The sequence below is a fragment of the Ostrea edulis genome, chromosome 10 (genome assembly GCF_947568905.1).
Source record: "Ostrea edulis chromosome 10, xbOstEdul1.1, whole genome shotgun sequence".
In the NCBI taxonomy this organism is placed as follows: Eukaryota; Metazoa; Mollusca; class Bivalvia; order Ostreida; family Ostreidae; genus Ostrea; species Ostrea edulis.
The window spans coordinates 10,912,420-10,930,733 of record NC_079173.1 but is presented as its reverse complement, the minus strand read 5'-3'; the positions used below and the strand labels follow the sequence as shown (position 1 = coordinate 10,930,733).

At 33.2% G+C, this 18,314-nt stretch overlaps 1 protein-coding gene and 1 long non-coding RNA gene across 4 annotated transcripts in view; one reads left to right on the top strand and one right to left on the bottom strand.

Annotated features, from left to right (window-relative positions):
• Positions 1–18,314, bottom strand: part of LOC125666797 (polycomb group protein Psc-like) — a 49,862-nt gene that overhangs the window by 11,161 nt on the left and 20,387 nt on the right. For all 3 annotated transcript variants that reach the window (XM_048900084.2, XM_056151912.1, XM_048900085.2), the window contains 4 exons: positions 11,393–11,531; positions 5,198–5,294; positions 2,587–2,642; positions 847–891 (listed from right to left, as the gene is read on the bottom strand). In XM_048900084.2, the coding sequence (XP_048756041.2) occupies positions 847–891; positions 2,587–2,642; positions 5,198–5,294; positions 11,393–11,507 (313 nt within the window). In that variant the 5' untranslated portion in view covers positions 11,508–11,531. The remainder of the gene's footprint in view (positions 1–846; positions 892–2,586; positions 2,643–5,197; positions 5,295–11,392; positions 11,532–18,314) is intronic.
• On the top strand, positions 14,991–18,153 carry LOC130050934 (uncharacterized). Its single transcript, XR_008799325.1, has 2 exons — positions 14,991–15,048; positions 17,895–18,153. It is a non-coding gene; the product is annotated as an uncharacterized LOC130050934 (long non-coding RNA).

The following is an 18,314-nucleotide window of genomic DNA, read 5'->3' as shown; positions in this document are numbered from 1 at the left end:
TCATTTGGTGATTATTTTAATCGGAAAATGACAATAAAATTTAATAACCATCATACGGAATGCAACAATGCCGTATTTGTGCTAAATAAAGAATAAATAAATTTTGAATACCGGGGTATAAAATATAATAAATTACTTTTATAAAAAAAAAATCAGGAAAATTTTTTTTTATCCGAGATTGGTGGGAAAACATATCGTCTCCATGCAAAAACTTCTCTGAGCAAGACTTTGAAAAGGAAATATTATTTTCACTTGTTAATTCATAATATTCTAAACATATGAAATAAAAACCAACATCGCGACATTGCAAAAACTATCAGTGAAAATCTAAAAGAAATTTAATGTTTTATTCAATGACTTCAATCTACGATTGAGTTTTTATTAATGGATGCTTGTACATTATTCATTAAACATTAAAACATGCAAGGGAAGTATCATGTACATATTTACCTTGTTTAAATACTGATTGCTTCAAGTTCAATTTATTAACTCAAACCACATATAATGGTACATGATCATAAGGAACATATACATCATTACAACTATACACTTGTCAGAGGAAAAACAATTGATCTCCTTAAAAACATTTTCTTTTACGGAAACATAATCTCTTGGTTTTCTGATTTAAAATAAATATTTTAAGTGATTTGCTACTACTCTTAAAAAATGCATATTGCTAATTATATCAATCTTTCATTTCCACTTCATTGAATCCTAAAATTTTAGTTAAACCCAATAGCAAATTTAGAGAATATCTTATTTTTCATCATTAAAAGTGCATTTCATATTTCTTCCCCACCCTCCTATGAACACAAACAAACTGAAACATTCAAAGCAAAGGTTTACCTAGTCCTTGGTCTCTATAAAAGTCTCTTCTTCTTTTCATTTCATCTACAATACAATGGACACTCTTATATCTATCCAAACAAGACATTCAACTCAGATAAAGGAGACCTAAAAGTTCCGTCTGGATTTCATAAGAGCTGGTTGTTTTATGAATGGATAATGCGATTGCTACCATGCATATGAGAGAGAGAGAGAGAGAGAGAGAGAGAGAGAGAGAAAGAAAGCATGATTATACTGTATCTATAATGGGTTGAGGAATTACGAAACACGAGTCTAGTATAGAGCCTATAGATGTTTTTAAGTAGCTGAATATTATACGAAAACATCACCGGCAATTATATCGCTTGGGTTCGAATTTACAATTTTTTAAAGTATATTCCAACCCAGGTGATATGAATGCCTGTGGAAAAAATATAATCAACATGACCTAAACCAAATCCAGAAATAACACTGCACAAATAGATTTTATTTGTGCGTGCATAATACTCTTTATAAATATATTTCTCCATTTCAAAGACGTGACGTGTTCAGTTCATAAAAACAAATGAATTCTACATTTATCCAATCGTCTCACAAACAACACATTGATTAAATTCATTCATAAAACTCTTAAACTATCTCTTTCATGCAAGATCATCACAAACGCGCGCCTAATGTGATAACGCTGCCCGTCATGTGTATAGTTTTCCTCAGATGACTGAACAAAGCGGGAGGGTTTTTTTGTCTTTAAAATGGTGAAGGATTTAGCCTTTCCACATTCACCGTTTCAGAGCTGAGAATCCCAGTAATGGTATCGTTTTACGATGAACCGATGTCAGGGTTAAATATGGAGCTACACAACAATCAATACACCGTTAGTTAAGTCATTTATATTTCATGTGAAGTGTTTGATGTATCAGATGACAGGTTACCAGAGGAGATTGATGAACGACATTACGTAGTCAACTTCTCTGGGCTTTATATCCAACTTTTGTTTGCACTGGGTTATTTATTATTAAGATCATTTTATTATTATTGTTATTTTGTATAGCCTGGGAGCTATTTTACAGCATATTTGACTCCATATTGAAATTTAGTCGTGTAAGAAATTATATTTTTTAATGATTGTGCAAGTTTGATTGTGTCTTTCTTTTTTTTTAAACAAAGCCCTAAAAATTGCATCAGTGTGATATTCAAAATGATCGGATATCCTCCTAGATACATAACCCCGCCTCTGGTATAATTATGTCCAGGGGTCATGAAAGGGGTCCGTGTTTGCCCAGCTCTCTGTTTTGTATTGCTTATAGGAGTTATGAGATTGATCACCATTCTTTATCTTCACTTGTTTATATACGCATTTAAAAAAAAACACACCAAAATTTAGGAATAAAAATAATTAGCAATTATAATTTTTTTTTAAATTCTTATTTATACTTCTTAACAAAATTTATCTCACAATCATTCTATGATACAGATTTGAGGTCTACATTAATTATTCTCCCTAAGTTAACTGCCACGGTGATCAAGAGGTGGGGCGTTTGCACCGCATGCGGAAGGTCGAGGTTCGAATCCCGGCCGCGACAGACCTACGTTGGTAAAATAGTCATCAGGTGTGAATGTCACGGGTCCTCGGAGATGACCTTAAAAAAGGACGTCCGTGTTACGCTAAAGAACCCTCACTGCTCAACAGACCTAAGCCCTTCACTGGTCTTGAAAATTCTCGAGAGGGACGTTACACAAGATACAATCAATCAATCTTACTTTGAAACAATCCTGGCACCAGTTTATAAACCAAATCCTGAAGTGTATGGTCTAATCTGAAACAAAACCAAGGAGTCAAATTAAGAAATATCAGCATGTAACTGCAGTAAATACATATCTGAATGGTAAATATAACGTTTATTCCATACACAAGAAAATGAAATTGTGTTGATGCGTCCTTTCATCAAATTCTATTGCTATAATAATCTATACTGCAGTTTAGAGCATGTTTCAAGTACATATTCTATACATCAAAGTGAACACAGATACTCGATGCCCTTGATTAAATTGGACTCCTTTAAACTTGAGCTGAGGTTTGTAATGTGTGTGACGTAATTCACATCGATGAGGAGCGTCAGAAACGATTACGCGGTATGTTAGATCAGGCATGGTTTATTCTTGTACAGAACAGACTATACCGATTTTTGCCAGAAGATATTAAGCTTCCTTTATGCATTGATTTTTTTTCTTTCTGTAAAACAATATCCATCCCGCTTTAACACAGCAGCGAGGAGAATAAATTTAGGTCTGCGCTGCGGTGAAATTTGAAAAAGCAAAAACCTACGAAAGAGAGCTATGAAAATCAGCAGCAGCAAAGGAAGGAAAAAACAGTGCTTTTCCATACGAAGAATTACCGGCATATCAGATGCAGGGACGGATCAAGAAAACTGTCAAAGGGGGTTACCCAAGTTAATTACGCATTTTCTTCCCCAAAAAGGAGAGGGTTGAAGAACCCAAAAAATCGACCCAAAAAATGACTTTTTTTTATATCAAAAAACTTTAAACCAAATAAAAAGAGGGGTTTTAACCCATGAACTCCGTCTAGATCCGCCTATGTGATAAAAAAAAAATGCTACAGTCCATTACAACCCTCAATATAGCACATTTCCGAAGTATCAAGGTGTGTAGAATCACTGACGGTAACAGACCTCTGGTATCGATTGATTGATTGATTGATCGATTGATTGATGTTTTCCGCCACACTCAACAATTTTTCGGTTATCTGGTGGCGCCCAGTTTTCATTGGTGGAGGAGAGAACCCAGATACAATGTACCTGGGAAGAGATCACTGACCTTCCCGGCGAAAGTAAACTGGGAAACTTTCTCACTTACCGGCGCGAGTGGGATTCGAACCCGCGCCGACAGAGGTGAGAGGCCGTGTGATTTTGAGCGCGATGCTCTAATCACTCGGCCACGGAGCCCCCTCCCCCCACCCCCACCCCCTCTGGTATCGAAATACGAATCCTGTTCATAGCTACACAGTTTATGTGCAAGCATCGTATTGAAAGAGATATGGTTACTCTTCAATGACCCCAAAACCCGCCAATTTCCGACACGCCTACTTCAATGACCAGACATAAAGCTTGGACAAATGTTTTTCACTTAGAAAATTTATGAACATATAAAAAAAAATTCTTGTGGAAATGGAGGAACTCTAATTTTTGTCCTGATGACTTTTAGCTAATAATAATTGACCGGTTTACAATAAATGACTGACTTTGTAAATCTGAATCCAGAGACCTCTGTCATTATGACAGACCTGAAGCAGTCACCTGAATCATTTTACACTAGCTACACTCATCAATTCCTACTATTTATGTCAGTAGTCGATAGATTGACGTGCACAATTGTTATCATAGCCCCTCCAAGTTTTTATCAGGGATACTAGTGTTCAAGTCAGAAATTACTCTATGCGTTCGCTAAAAGATATGTTTTGACTTACGGTTCATTTGTCGAGAAACAACTTCGAGATATCTAAGGGTTCAAGATATTGGGGTTCAAATATATAAAGAAAACATAAATGGGACTTTAAACCCACTTCGGCATATTCAAGGTATTCGAGATATCGATGTTCGAGATACTGAAGTTCAACTATATCAGCGTCATGATTTAAAATAAAGGATAGATATACTACATATATATATACAATGTATATATATATATATATAATTATATATAACAGCACTAAAATCCAACAACACCCGATACCTAGAAGTTGGATCCACATATTTGGTCATGTCAGTGTTATGTATATATATATATATATATATATATATATATATATATATATATATATATATATGTGTGTGTGTGTGGATCTGGGGCCCGTTTTACAAAACAACTTACGACAAGTCGCAAGTCTTAAATTGCATTACACTGTTATTACTTTGAGTGAATGAAGTAAAACTTTTCTGAGGCTTAGTTTTCAATATTAAAAAAAAATATTTTGCATTTGGCGTGAATGATCTTACAATAAACTAGAAAATTCCAGTATGTAAACTTGGTCGTAAGTTCTTTTGTAAAACGCGCCCCAGCTCTTTGGACGAATCGGATATGTCCTAATTCGCCTCGCTCTTAGCATTGATTGGCAAAACTAAAAACCAAAAACATGTAGACTGTGATGTAAATACATGTACGTTTGTAGATTAGTGTAGTTGTAGTGCTAGGTGTATTTATATGTTGTTTTTGCTGTTTTGTTATTATTCCCTGTTAATATTGGCCACATTATGTAATTCTTTTCGTTTGTCCTGAAGAAGGGACAGGTCATCCCGAAAATTTGACAATCTGGTTGTTAATTAATATATATATGATTATATCTGATATGTTATACCTGATGTTGGTGAAGGGTTTGGTCTTGTGAACTTGGACATCACAGATCGGACAGAACTTGCTGGACTCCAAGTATCGGACAATGCAGGTTTTACAAACTGCAAGAAAAGATCATCATGTAATCAGAACTGACTTCTAGAAATATTCTGTCTTGCATTCATAATCTGACATCATTATCATCATCATCGCCGCCACCTCGTCGTCATTAGCAATTAGTTTGATAGCACTTAGAAACCGAGGCTAATTACTCGTGCTTCCTTCCTTTCTTCGAATTCTACTAAATGAAAAAATAAAGTTTATCCCATCGAAAAATGTATCTTCAAAAAGTGTATAGTCAATTAGTCATCAAACATGAATCTACAAAAAACTGTATAGTCATCAAAAATGTATCTACAAAAACTGTATAGTCATCAAAAATGTCTGTAAAAAAACTATATAGTTATCCAAAAATGTATTTACAAAAACCGTATAGTCATCAAAAATGTATCTACAAAAACTGTATATAGTATGAATCAATCAAATATTAAAATATTTCCGGTGATGCTCAATATAAACACTATACCAATAAATAGGATAGAGTATTAATTTTTCATTATCATTTCTCTTAATTTGGTACATGGTTTAAAAATTGCTAGAGTATGACCCCCCCCCCCCCCCAACAGAAAATGGATATATAGAAAATGGAAATATTCATTCATTCACTATCAATCAAAATGTAAGGTACATACATGTTTTGTTCACTTTAATAAAAAATGCATATAAAAGATCTGATTCAAAATTCTAATTTGTTTTTGAAATATTATCAAACAACAATATTCTTAAACAAAATAGAAATTAGCATAACTTTCTAATACTTTAGATATTCTAATTTAAAATAAGAAATGCAGTTCAGTCTAAGAACAATGTATTTACAACGTCCAAATCACTTCAAGAATCTTGAAGATAAACTCTTTTAAGTTTCAAAAATGACTTAAGTTCATAAGCAGAAAAAAAAAGCCTGTAACTTGAAGAAAAATTGTCCACTCAATATGAAAATCTTCATATGGTGAGTATAATGAGTGTACAAATTTTCAGAAAAATCCATGTACTCGTACCTTAGAACATGCACGGACAAAATCATGTCTACAGACAGACGGACAGACATACAGACGGACATGGTGATTCCATTATACCCCCAAACTTCGTTTACGTGGGGGGGGGGGGGGGGGGGGTGGAGGTTGTTTAGAAAAATAAAAACTTCCAATTGTTTCACTTTTACACAAAGAACAAAGGACTATCATGTGGTGACGTACTTGTGCAGACACTGAAATATCTTTATGTTGTGGGTAAATATGTATTTATTCGTTCATATTAATTTACATTAGAGTGTTTGCATGTTAATTAACTCTGTCAATAGTATCCTTTTTTCATTGCACATTTGCTTAATTCTGACATGAAATAAAGATTGCTTTGTCTTTTACAAAGTTTCCGTAGTTCAAACTAATTACATTTTCCCATTTCATGTAAAACTGAGCTATTGTCTACAAATGTCAGGCTTATAATTCACTCTTAGCCTCCAAGATTACACGAGAGAAATGCACGTCAGCGATTGCAATTGGATCGATAGTGACATTAACTAAGTGCTCGCGCACTTAATGACCCTTTCCTTACCTTACCGCGGTTAAAAACATGCATTATCAGGAATTCGCCGTTTAATCTACTTAAGATTTGACCTACATTCCACAACAGAAGCAGTTTTACTCAATCTTGCGTTTCTATTCTGCCGTTCCGCATCAATAAGCACAGCTCAGAGCAGTTTATGCGCTGACGTCACAGTAGGCCGTAAATTTCACACACAAAGATAAAGAAAAATGATTTTCTTCATCGCTTGAGAGCATTCCAGCTATTTATGAACGGTAATGTTCATAGTGACTCATTGCAAATTTGCGTAATTACACGCATCTTCAATACTACACATATATTCTCATACACTTCGTTCGAAAAGAAAAAAAACCAAAACCATTTATTCGATTAGTGATTCAGAAAACCCATTAAATTATCTTGTAAAGCTTTAAACATTAAGAAAACAATTAAGATAAACTCCATTTTTATTTGTGATGACTATCAAAGTTTTGATTAAGAAAATCAAAATAAACAAATTTCAAAAGCTACTTTTCGAAACCTTTCATATAAGAAAATATAACTGGATGTGAGCACGACTCTAGTTCGCATGTTTCCTTTCATTAAAACGTTTTTATCACCTAGATCGACAGCTGATAAACACAATGTCCTTTTCTATTTTCTCTCTAACCAGCACTAATCCTCAGCTCCTATGCTCAAAATCATCAATGGTATTCTTACTTATCTTTGATAGCTGCTTTGGAACGCATTCAACATTTCGGCAGTTCAGTACGAGTTCAGAACTTGATATGAAGAGCTAAGACCGCAATCGACATGTTACTTTACATAGGTTCATCTCAGGCAATGGCTTTGCTATTAATTACCATTGTGTGTATTGGCCCACAAGGATTATTGGATCAAGCGTAACTATTTATTATCTTTTGTAGAATCAAAGTTACAATAACACGGTGGGGAGGATTTACATGGCATAGTTGGAGAATTTCTCTGCAATGAGAACAACCAGTCTCGATGTTGATTGACAACTGGAATACCATACGGGAAAAATGTCCTCTCTATGAAAAGCAACATAATATCAGCACATTGAATTACATGCTTACGAAATGTAATTACATTCGATTCTTCAGATAGATGAAGACACATGAAAATGGGGGTGGGGGGGGTGCCACTGTATAAATTTTAGAACATATATTTTCTAATTGACAACAAATTTTGCACTTTTGAGTTTCACGACAAGGAAATGCACATTGATCGTTCAATTGTCTTAACTTTTCCTTGCAACCGTCCATATCAGCTTTACTGTGAAGACGTCTATAAAAGTAAAAGGAAAGACTATAATTATTGTAAAAGGGTTGTCCTTTTCGTATTTCAATTTTTAAAAGAAGATTTAAAATATTCTGTTATTCTTTATCATGCGACATTCGACATTCCATTTTTTATTCCCAATTTTGTGCAGACTTGAACAAAAAGACAAGTGGATCACGCAATTTATTTTTTAAAAATACATGTATATAAATTGAACTCCACATAATGCACTATCTATGCGTTACCCAATATATTCCATGGCTCTAATCTCCATTTTCCCTCCTTATTCGTCCCCGACTTTCGTACATTTAATTGGGATTATTCATTAGTCTTCGTGAACATTTCTTTTTACACAGTTTGTACTGCATATCAATTAAAAGTGGATTCTCAAAATTTAAAACACATGAATACACGAAAAATACTTCCATTTCCTTTTCTTTCTTTTTTTTCTTCATAATACAAATTTCACATATCCCTAGCTGTTTGCAGTTTGGATATTCCGAGAATATCGATAATTATCACAGTTAATTTTCAGTAAAAAGAGTCTTGTTAAAAAATTTTAAAATGTATTACTGGAAAGTCTTTCGAGACGTACAACACACATACATTTATAAAAGTCAGATAGAAAAGAAACGGTCAAATATTCTGCTAAATAATTATATACATTTATAATTGTAGAAAGTCTATTCTCTTAAAAACATTATGGGTAATAAATGTATTGCATATCAAAAGGACTTAGGGGCCGAAAGGTTTCTTATTATCATTGGGTGGTTTTGTTTTTTTTGTTTTTTGTTTTTGCTTGTTATATGTACATGTATTTATCTAAAGAGTATGTTACATGTATAGCATACGTCACTATAATAAGCTATTTACCTACTTCTTGCAATATATATTCTGCATTATTATTGACTACATTTAAACTGAGAGAGAGAGAGAGAGATTTAGATTTCATGTCTTCTGTTTTAATTTGTTTGAATTTAAATTATATTAGTATGTATATACATCACAATACAATAATTTTTTCTATTTATAATATACGTTGATGAAATAATGGGGGGGGGGGGGGGGGGGGCGATATACCGCTATAGTATTCGTTTCATTGTGGGGTTCGCCAGGGCGTTGTTTGCCGCTGCCTTATAGGACACTACATTGTAAGTAAACAGTTCTCATATCGTAAATGAATGCTACATACTAAAAGGTCTTAATCTGTATAATTAAAAAACAACTAATGGCTTGTTTGTTTTTTAAAAATCTCATTCTTATTTATCGGATTTGGTTCCTGAATCCGATATTTTAAAAAAGGAAAAGATTTCATAATTCCAAATTTATTTTCACTGTATACACGCTTACATTTAGACTATTTATAAGTTGTTTAACTTATATATTTCAGTAGTAGAAAATTAACACAGTATTATGGTTGCTATTAGCAGTTTCGTTTAAATCACTTTCAATCATTAAGGGGGCTTTGAGACACGTATTTTATCTACCGGTTGCCGCGATCTCTGTCAATGATTTTCCCATTCATATTCACTAATTTTCAGGACGCAATTGCACAAAAGTTACATGTAGCTAACTTTTAACTGACATTAACATCTAGTTAACATTACACAAATCCAAGAGCAGTTGGAGCAGTTCAAAAAGGAACTAAGTGAGGCGGAGTTATTTAAAAAACGTCGTTGTCTGCCTTTTATTGCAAGAGTTCTATAAATGAAAGCAGACACGTATTAATACGAGAAGGGAACTATACAAAATAAAGCCATAGTTTAGGTTTCAAAAGTCAATTATTCTCCAACATAAAGAGAACTCGTCGTGTTTAAGATATAATGCATCTATAGTTAAAAAAAAAATCATTTATATTCACCGCATGCCTTTGTATCAGATTACGGAAATAACACGGAGAACTGTAGTATAAAATGCTAATGGTCATCAAAACGTTTTATGCTGAGAAATATAAAAAAAAAAAATCAATGCTGTAGAGTTAATCGGCTTATGCTGCCGTCTTGAATTTTACAAGGGATTCGCTTGCAACGTATCTGAATTGTAAATTTATATTAGAAACTGGGGTAGAAGATGTTCATTAAAAATGCCTACTTGCAGCGGAGTTTTATATATAATTCTTCTTGACGGGGGACATCATGGTCTCTGTTTTAAAGGCTCGGAATGTTATCAAGGCAGAAAGCAACCGGCTTATCTTGCAAACGTTTTTATGAATGGAATTCCACTTTTGAGTAGTTACGTGGGAACGGAAACAAATTACTAGTAAATCCTTCCTCTTTTACCATCTCATTCTTGAGAATTCATTTATATATTGAGTTTTTGTATATTAAGTAAGTAATTAATTATAGTGACGTGTGTTATACCCGTAACAAAAACATCCGACTTATCGGAGTTTAAATTTACAATACATTTATAACGCATTACGCGGTACGGGTTTTTCTTCGTCGTTTTTTTTTTTCTTTTCTTTTTTTCATGAATAGCATGGTCAGTGTATAAATGACAACACATACATTTGCCTCGTGGACAACACTGCAAGCATTTCAAAAAATTATTTTGGAAGTTGTCTCTGTTTTCTGATGACATTTTGAATTAATAATTTTATCAATTACATACATATCAAGATATCAATTTGCCGGTATTGATACTGAGAAGTAGGTGTCGTATTGAATAGTTACTTCGAAGATCGATACTCTTAAGAATTTATCAACTGTTTACAATTGTGATACATATCGGATGTTACCTAAAAAAAAAACACCTTTAACTATCCAATTATCAGTATCAACTCCATAAAGAAGTTGAAAAAAAAACACACAAAAAAAACAAACAAAAAAAACCCCCACCAGTATCATTATTAACCCGATAAAAGTTTACATGATGCATTGTAAAAGTTAATGACATTTATAATTTTTTTTTTGTCCTTTCCGCGAACAGTATTGTACATGTATATGTAGTTTATAAAGTAAGAAATATTATTAAAGTTATACTTTCCCGTTAGAATCCGGGTTAGAATAGGTCCTCAGTACCCCTTGCTTGTCGTTAGAGGCGACTAAATGGGGGCGGTCCTTCGGATAAGACCTCAGAAAACCGAGGCTCCGTGTCACAGCAATTGTGGTACGATAAAGATCCCTCCCTGCTCAAAGGCCGAAAGTGCCGAGCATAGGCCTAATTTTGCAGCCCTTCACCGGCAATAGTGACTTTTCCATATGAGTGAAAAATTCTCGGGAGGGGCGTTAAACAATATAAAATCAATCAATCAATCAATTAAAGTTATACTCACATGAATGAAGACATTCCACGATAGTCGTTGCGTCGATTAAGTATCCTCCACACAGTACACAGATAAGGTGGGGGTTGAGGGAGGGGTTGACTTTGAGGCGAGTTTTTCTGTGCATGATAATGTTGACTAGAACATTTCCCTGTAACAACAGAACAAACATGTCATTTCTATAATATATTCAAACATGAGGGTCGTAAATCTTTAAAAATATGCTGGCTCTGAAATCTTTAAATGGATATGCACCGATGCGTATTGGCCATTTATACAACATTGGGGCCGTGGTGGAATTATCAAATGAACCTAAAATGTTACCAAATTTATAGATAAAATAGAGAATTTCATTATTACTGTCATTATTATTATTGAAAGATATTGACTCAATGAAATGCAGCCATGCTGTCTCCTTCTCATACAGTAAAGGACTTTAACGATATTAATTCCAAGGGTACCGTTATATATTTTACATCAAAATTGAAAATCAATTATTACATAAATATCAATAATAATAAAAAGGTAGCAATTGGTTTATTCATTTGATCACTTTTTAGTTCATTTCAATATTTTTTCAGATATGAATAATAATTCCTTCAAATTGCTTGTTTCACAATTTTATTAACGTGTATTTGGATAGACTTTTACTTCGTATATGGAAAAACAAACGCCCGTGGTTGATCTTCAGTTCATGCATTTTATTGCTTTATTTTTTATTCAACGTTGCTTAGCAAAATTTGATGATTTTTATAGAGAAACTCTTACATTTTTTACCCATGATTTTAAAGTATTGAAAACTTTGATAACATATATCCTTTCACCAAAGTAATTTGTATTTAATATGCCCACTCAGCGTGAATCAGAACCATGTAATTAGGCCACACCCACTTTAAGATAAAGCTCAACTTTTTATGCTTCCCTCGAGGTTTCAATTAATAGATATTGGGAATTGCTGTTTACACAAGCTTTCCAATTGACGCATTTTTCACGCTGAAATATGAATGTTCAAGAAAACATTTCAATGAACGTATCGGTATTTCCACATTTATCAGACTAGTCATAAAAATTTGATATTTCAGGAAATACAAGGTGTTTAATAACTGACAATATTCCTATAATTAGAATGAGAAATTTTTTAATGTCACATGAGATGCTCGAAGAATACAAAATCTCCCCAATTAAAGTATATAGATCTATATAAAATTCTTAGGCAAAGGACAGATTAGTTACAATTAAACACACATTCCCAGTCATTTCACATGTGCTTTGTGCAGCGTGATACGCATCTCCGGTTTATCAATCACAGAGAGCCCTAAAAAAAACAGGTCGAAATTACGTAACATCAAACACTGTTTGCGCATGTGTTACAATGTGTTAGCGTGCTATTCGGTGTAAAGTAATCTAAAATTTGATTACGACTGGGGGACGGTAAATTTCATTGACAGTCTTCTTAAAACCACAAATCGATCATTCTAAAGGCTAGAGGAACCCAGAAAAATTCCTTAAAAATTCTTTTATCACAGTGGCCTTGAATAATTTACAGCCTCGTTATGGGTCTCAAATGCAAACACTTAAAGAGTTAGCATGTGCTTGAGTTACGCATTACTAAGAAACATGTTGCGTTGCAAATACAGTATTGATGTCTATGTTTCTAAAAATTGATGATACCAGTATTCATCGATTAAATTGAATTTGTGTGACTTTATTTTATTTATTTCTACTGGGGGGTTGGGGGGTTGGAGGTTTCTTGAAAGCGAGATTAGTTGAGAGAATAGGGATATCATGTAGAACAAAGGTGTTGCTATTCGTAAACACATTTCAATTTCAATAGCAATGCTTTGAATACCAGAAATTAGTATGAAATTGAACGTGCAACATCTCTTTCAAAATTTGTTAAACGTTTTGAAGCGCAAATAAACGAAGAAGGAGGGGATGAATCGAATGACAAAATGCACTATAGGAGTGGGAGGAAAGATCAGACGAAGGTCTAGTTTTACCACTATGCCACCATTGGGGATGAGATGCGTGGCAAGTATTAAAAAACACCATTTTTGCTTCTCTGTCCAAAACTGTATCAAACAATTTGACTGTACATTATCGCGGGGAATTTTCATTCCTGCAAATACAGATGTGAACGAGAGATAAAACTGCAACCCATTGAAGCAACATTATCCATGGATCGAGATATCGTATTGTCATGAAAAATATCAGACAATAGAATTTAAAAAAAAAAACAACAAAACTTAAAGCCATGAATACTGGTGTATTATTACTTTTCGTATTTTTGATAATGGATTTTCAGTGCAAATTTCCATTCTGTTGCTTAAATTAAAGCACTATATTGTTCTTTATCGAGGACTGGCGATATTGATTGGAAAACATGAATTTTGGACATCCTCCACTGATGAATGTGTCCTTATCTATTTCAGTTTTATCGTGTCAGTCTTCAGTGGACCCCGTACCATTGATATTGACTTTGTTTATATTGCTGAAGTTTGTATATATTGTAGACACATCATATTGTATATTTGTATAAATACTTATAATATGTATTTTCTCAATACCGGTTGTACTATTGGTGGGAGAATGAAGAATTTGATTGATATTAATATATGAATTTCAAAACACCGCAGATGCAGATATCGAAAATTTTAACAGAATCCATTGTCCTAGAAAATATATGGATTTTATAAGTATGAAATATTCCCTCACACACACGCACAAATTATTAGGACTCGGGAATAATAACACTAATGGGTTTTTTTTTGTTTCTTGTAGTGGTAAAGCATGTCATTCATCGATCTGCGAATGGTACATGGTTTAGGACTAAATTAAAGAAATGTGATTTTCTTTTACCTTTCGTTAAAACCAAAAATTATTCTAAAATTCAGTTTCCAATAATTGAAATCTTTGAAATATCACAGGAAATACCAAGCGTGACCCCCCCCCCCCCCCCCCCCCCCACCTCCCAAACTCTTCACAATCCAGGTAGAATTTTCTTTCACGACAGTCGATACCAAATACAGGTATATAGGATATAGACTTATATAATAGTCAGACAGAAAACCAATTCCTTTCCCGGGGTTAGCAAACTTAAAAAATATAGAGAGAAAAATGGAATAAACCAAAAATCATGTACATGTATTATGAAGGCATGGTAATGACACGAGATGGAGGATGCTGTGGGAAAATTCAGAATCTAAAGTTACAACCAATCCGACACAACCGCAATCAAAGGCGACACTGCTTTCGCTGAAACAAATATCAAATAAAGGGAGTTTCACAAAATGAATGGTCTATGCTTCCATTTACTCTTGAAAGGTTCATAAAAAGTTTCATGGCACAAGGAAGTAAACTGGGGGATCTACTGGATTGATATTTTTTTATATAACTGAAGTAAAAATAAACAAACGTTTGTTTTTATTGATTCATCAGAATTCGATATTATTTACAACAACAGTTTCTGTGATTTTCTAGTATTTAAATATAGTTGGAATTCATCGTTGATCAAAAGTCATTTTAATTTCAACAAATATCAGAGATTATTCACGTGTCTAACGGTCGCATGCACTCGTGCTAATCCGAGATTCCTCTGACTTTTACCCCCGCTTTTATATTGTGACATTTGCACATGTCAGAGGAATCTCGGATTAGCACGAGTGCAGGTTAGTGTACATAGCTAAAGCGTTATGAAACTGTCATCATATTCTGTTCTTGTTGTTTTAGTCGTGCACGACTAGTGAATATAGCTAAAGTGTTTTAAATTCTGTTATTATTTAGTCATGTTTGACTCCACTAAATGAACTGCATTGTGTAATTTTCCATAGTTCTCTCATTTAACTTGCATTTCCCTGATGACTTTTGATGCGTATTATGTATATACTGTTTGTATGTATGTACTGGGTATATACTGTCTATATGTATGTACTGTGTATATATTGCTTGTATGGATGTACTGTGTATATACTGTTTGTATGTATGTACGGTGTATACATTGTATGTATGTACTGTGTATATTTTTTTGTATGTATGTACTATGTATATACTGCTTGTATGTATGTACTGGGTATATATTGTATGTATATACTGTGTATATACTGTTTGTATGTATGTACTGTGTATATACTGTTTGTATGTATGTACTGTGTATATATTGTTTGTATGTATGTATATGTACTGTGTATATATTGTTTGTATGTATATACTGTGTATATATTGTTTGTATGTATGTACTGTGTATATTTTGTTTGTATGTATGTACTGGGTATATATTGTTTGTATGTATGTACTATGTATATACTGCTTGTATGTATGTATTGGGTATATATTGTTTGTATGTATGTACTGTGTATACATTGTTTGTATGTATGTATATGTACTGTGTATATATACTGTTTGTATGTATGTACTGTGTATATACTGTTTGTATGTATGTACTGTGTATATACTGTTTGTATGTATGTACTGTGTATATACTGTTTGTATGTATGTACTGTGTATATTTTCTTTGTATGTATGTACTGTGTATATACTGTTTGTATGTATGTACTATGTATATACTGTTTGTATGTATGTACTATGTATATATTGTTTCTATGTATGTATGTACTATGTATATACTGTTTGTATGTATGTACTGTGTATATATTGTTTGTATGTATGTATGTACCGTGTATATACTGTTTGTATGTATGTACTGTGTATATACTGTTTGTATGTATGTACTGTGTATATACTGTTTGTATGTATGTACTGTGTATATACCGTTTGTATGTATGTACTGTGTATATATTGTATGTATGTATGTACTATGTATATACTGTTTGTATGTATGTACTGTGTATATTCTGTTTGTATGTATATACTGTGTATATATTGTATGTATGTATGTACTGTGTATATATTGTTTGTATGTATGTATGTACTGTGTATATACTGTTTGTATGTATGTACTATGTATATACTGCTTGTATGTATGTACTGGGTATATATTGTTTGTATGTATGCACTATGTATATATTGTTTGTATGTATGTACTATGTATATACTGTTTGTATGTATGTATATGTACTGTGTATATATACTGTTTTTATGTATGTACTGCGTATATACTGTTTGTATGTATGTACTGTGTATATATTGTTTGTATGTATGTATGTACTGTGTATATATTGTTTGTTTGTATGTATGTACTTTGTATATATTGTTTGTATGTATGTACTGTGTATATACTGTTTGTATGTATGTACTTTGTATATATTGTTTGTATGTATGTACTGTGTATATACTGTTTGCATGTAAATATTGCTTGTATGGATGTACTATGTATATATACTGTTTGTATGTATGTAATGTGTATATACTGTTTGTATGTATGTAATGTGTATATACTGTTTGTATGTATGTACTGTGTATATACTGTTTGCATGTAAATATTGCTTGTATGGATGTACTATGTATATATACTGTTTGTATGTATGTAATGTGTATATACTGTTTGTATGGATGTACTGTGTATATACTGTTTGTATGTATGTAATGTGTATATACTGTTTGTATGTATGTACTGTGTATATATTGCTTGTAGGTATGTACTGGGTATATATTGTTTGTATGTATGTACTGTGTATATACTGTTTGTATGTATGTACTGTGTATATATTGTTTGTATGTATGTACTGTGTATATACGGTTTGTATGTATGTACTGTGTATATATTGTTTGTATGTATGTACTATGTATATATTGCTTGTATGGATGTACTGTGTATATACTGTTTGTATGTATGTACTGGGTATATATTGTTTGTATGTATGTACTATGTATATACTGTTTGTATGTATGTACTGTGTATATACTGTTTGTATGTATGTACTGTGTATATATTGTTTGTATGTATGCACTATGTATATAATGGTTGTATGTATGTACTGTGTATATATTGTTTGTATGTATGTACTATGTATATAATGGTTGTATGTATGTACTGTGTATATTCTGTTTGTATGTATGTATTATACCATGAAACTCATGTAGTATTATCTAATTTGAGTTCCCGTGGGGATCCGGGTTAGAATAGGTCCTCAGTACCCCCTTGCTTGTCGTAAGAGACGACTAAATGGGGCGGTCCTTCGGATGAGACCGTAAAAACCGAGGTCCCGCGTCACAGCAGGTGTGGCACGATAAAGATCCCTCCCTGCTCAAAGGCCATAAGCGCCGAGCATAGGCCGAAATTTTGCAGCCCTTCACCGGCAGTGGTGACGTCTCCATACGAGTGAAATATTCTTGAGAGGGACGTTAAACAATATTCAATCAATCAATCAATCTAATTTGAGTGAAATATATTAAACTGATTTGTTGCGGATCCTTTTCTTGATTCGCCCATTGAAGTTATGAGAGTGAGCAAAGCTTATAAATATCAAACGCACATTTGAATCATTATTCTTTTATAATAGAGGCTAAATCAGAAAGTTCTTTCTCAATTTTAACACTTTTGTTTCACTTTCCAAAGGGTCCTACTACACAGAACCATAGGGACCTCTCCTACTACACAGAACCATAGGGACCTCTCCTACTACACAGAACCATAGGGACCTCTGAAGAATCCTGGGGATGTTTACTTATTATAGACTTCTCTAATCAAGGTTCTGTGTTTAGTAGGACCGCTTTCCAAACATTAAGCATTTCATTAACATTATTCTATCAAACTCCAGGCTTTCAAATTATCATACAACGAACAGTTGAATTTAAAATAAAAAAAATCGTCTTTGCTTTGTCTTAAATTTCGTTTTTTAAAAATACATGAGGGTATGAACAGCGACGCTTCACGCCGGCCTACTTCGTGAAGCGCATTAACCGGCGTGAAGCGCATTAACCGGCGTGAAGCGTTGAAGTTCATACCCTCATGTATTTTCAAAACATCAGACCTTGA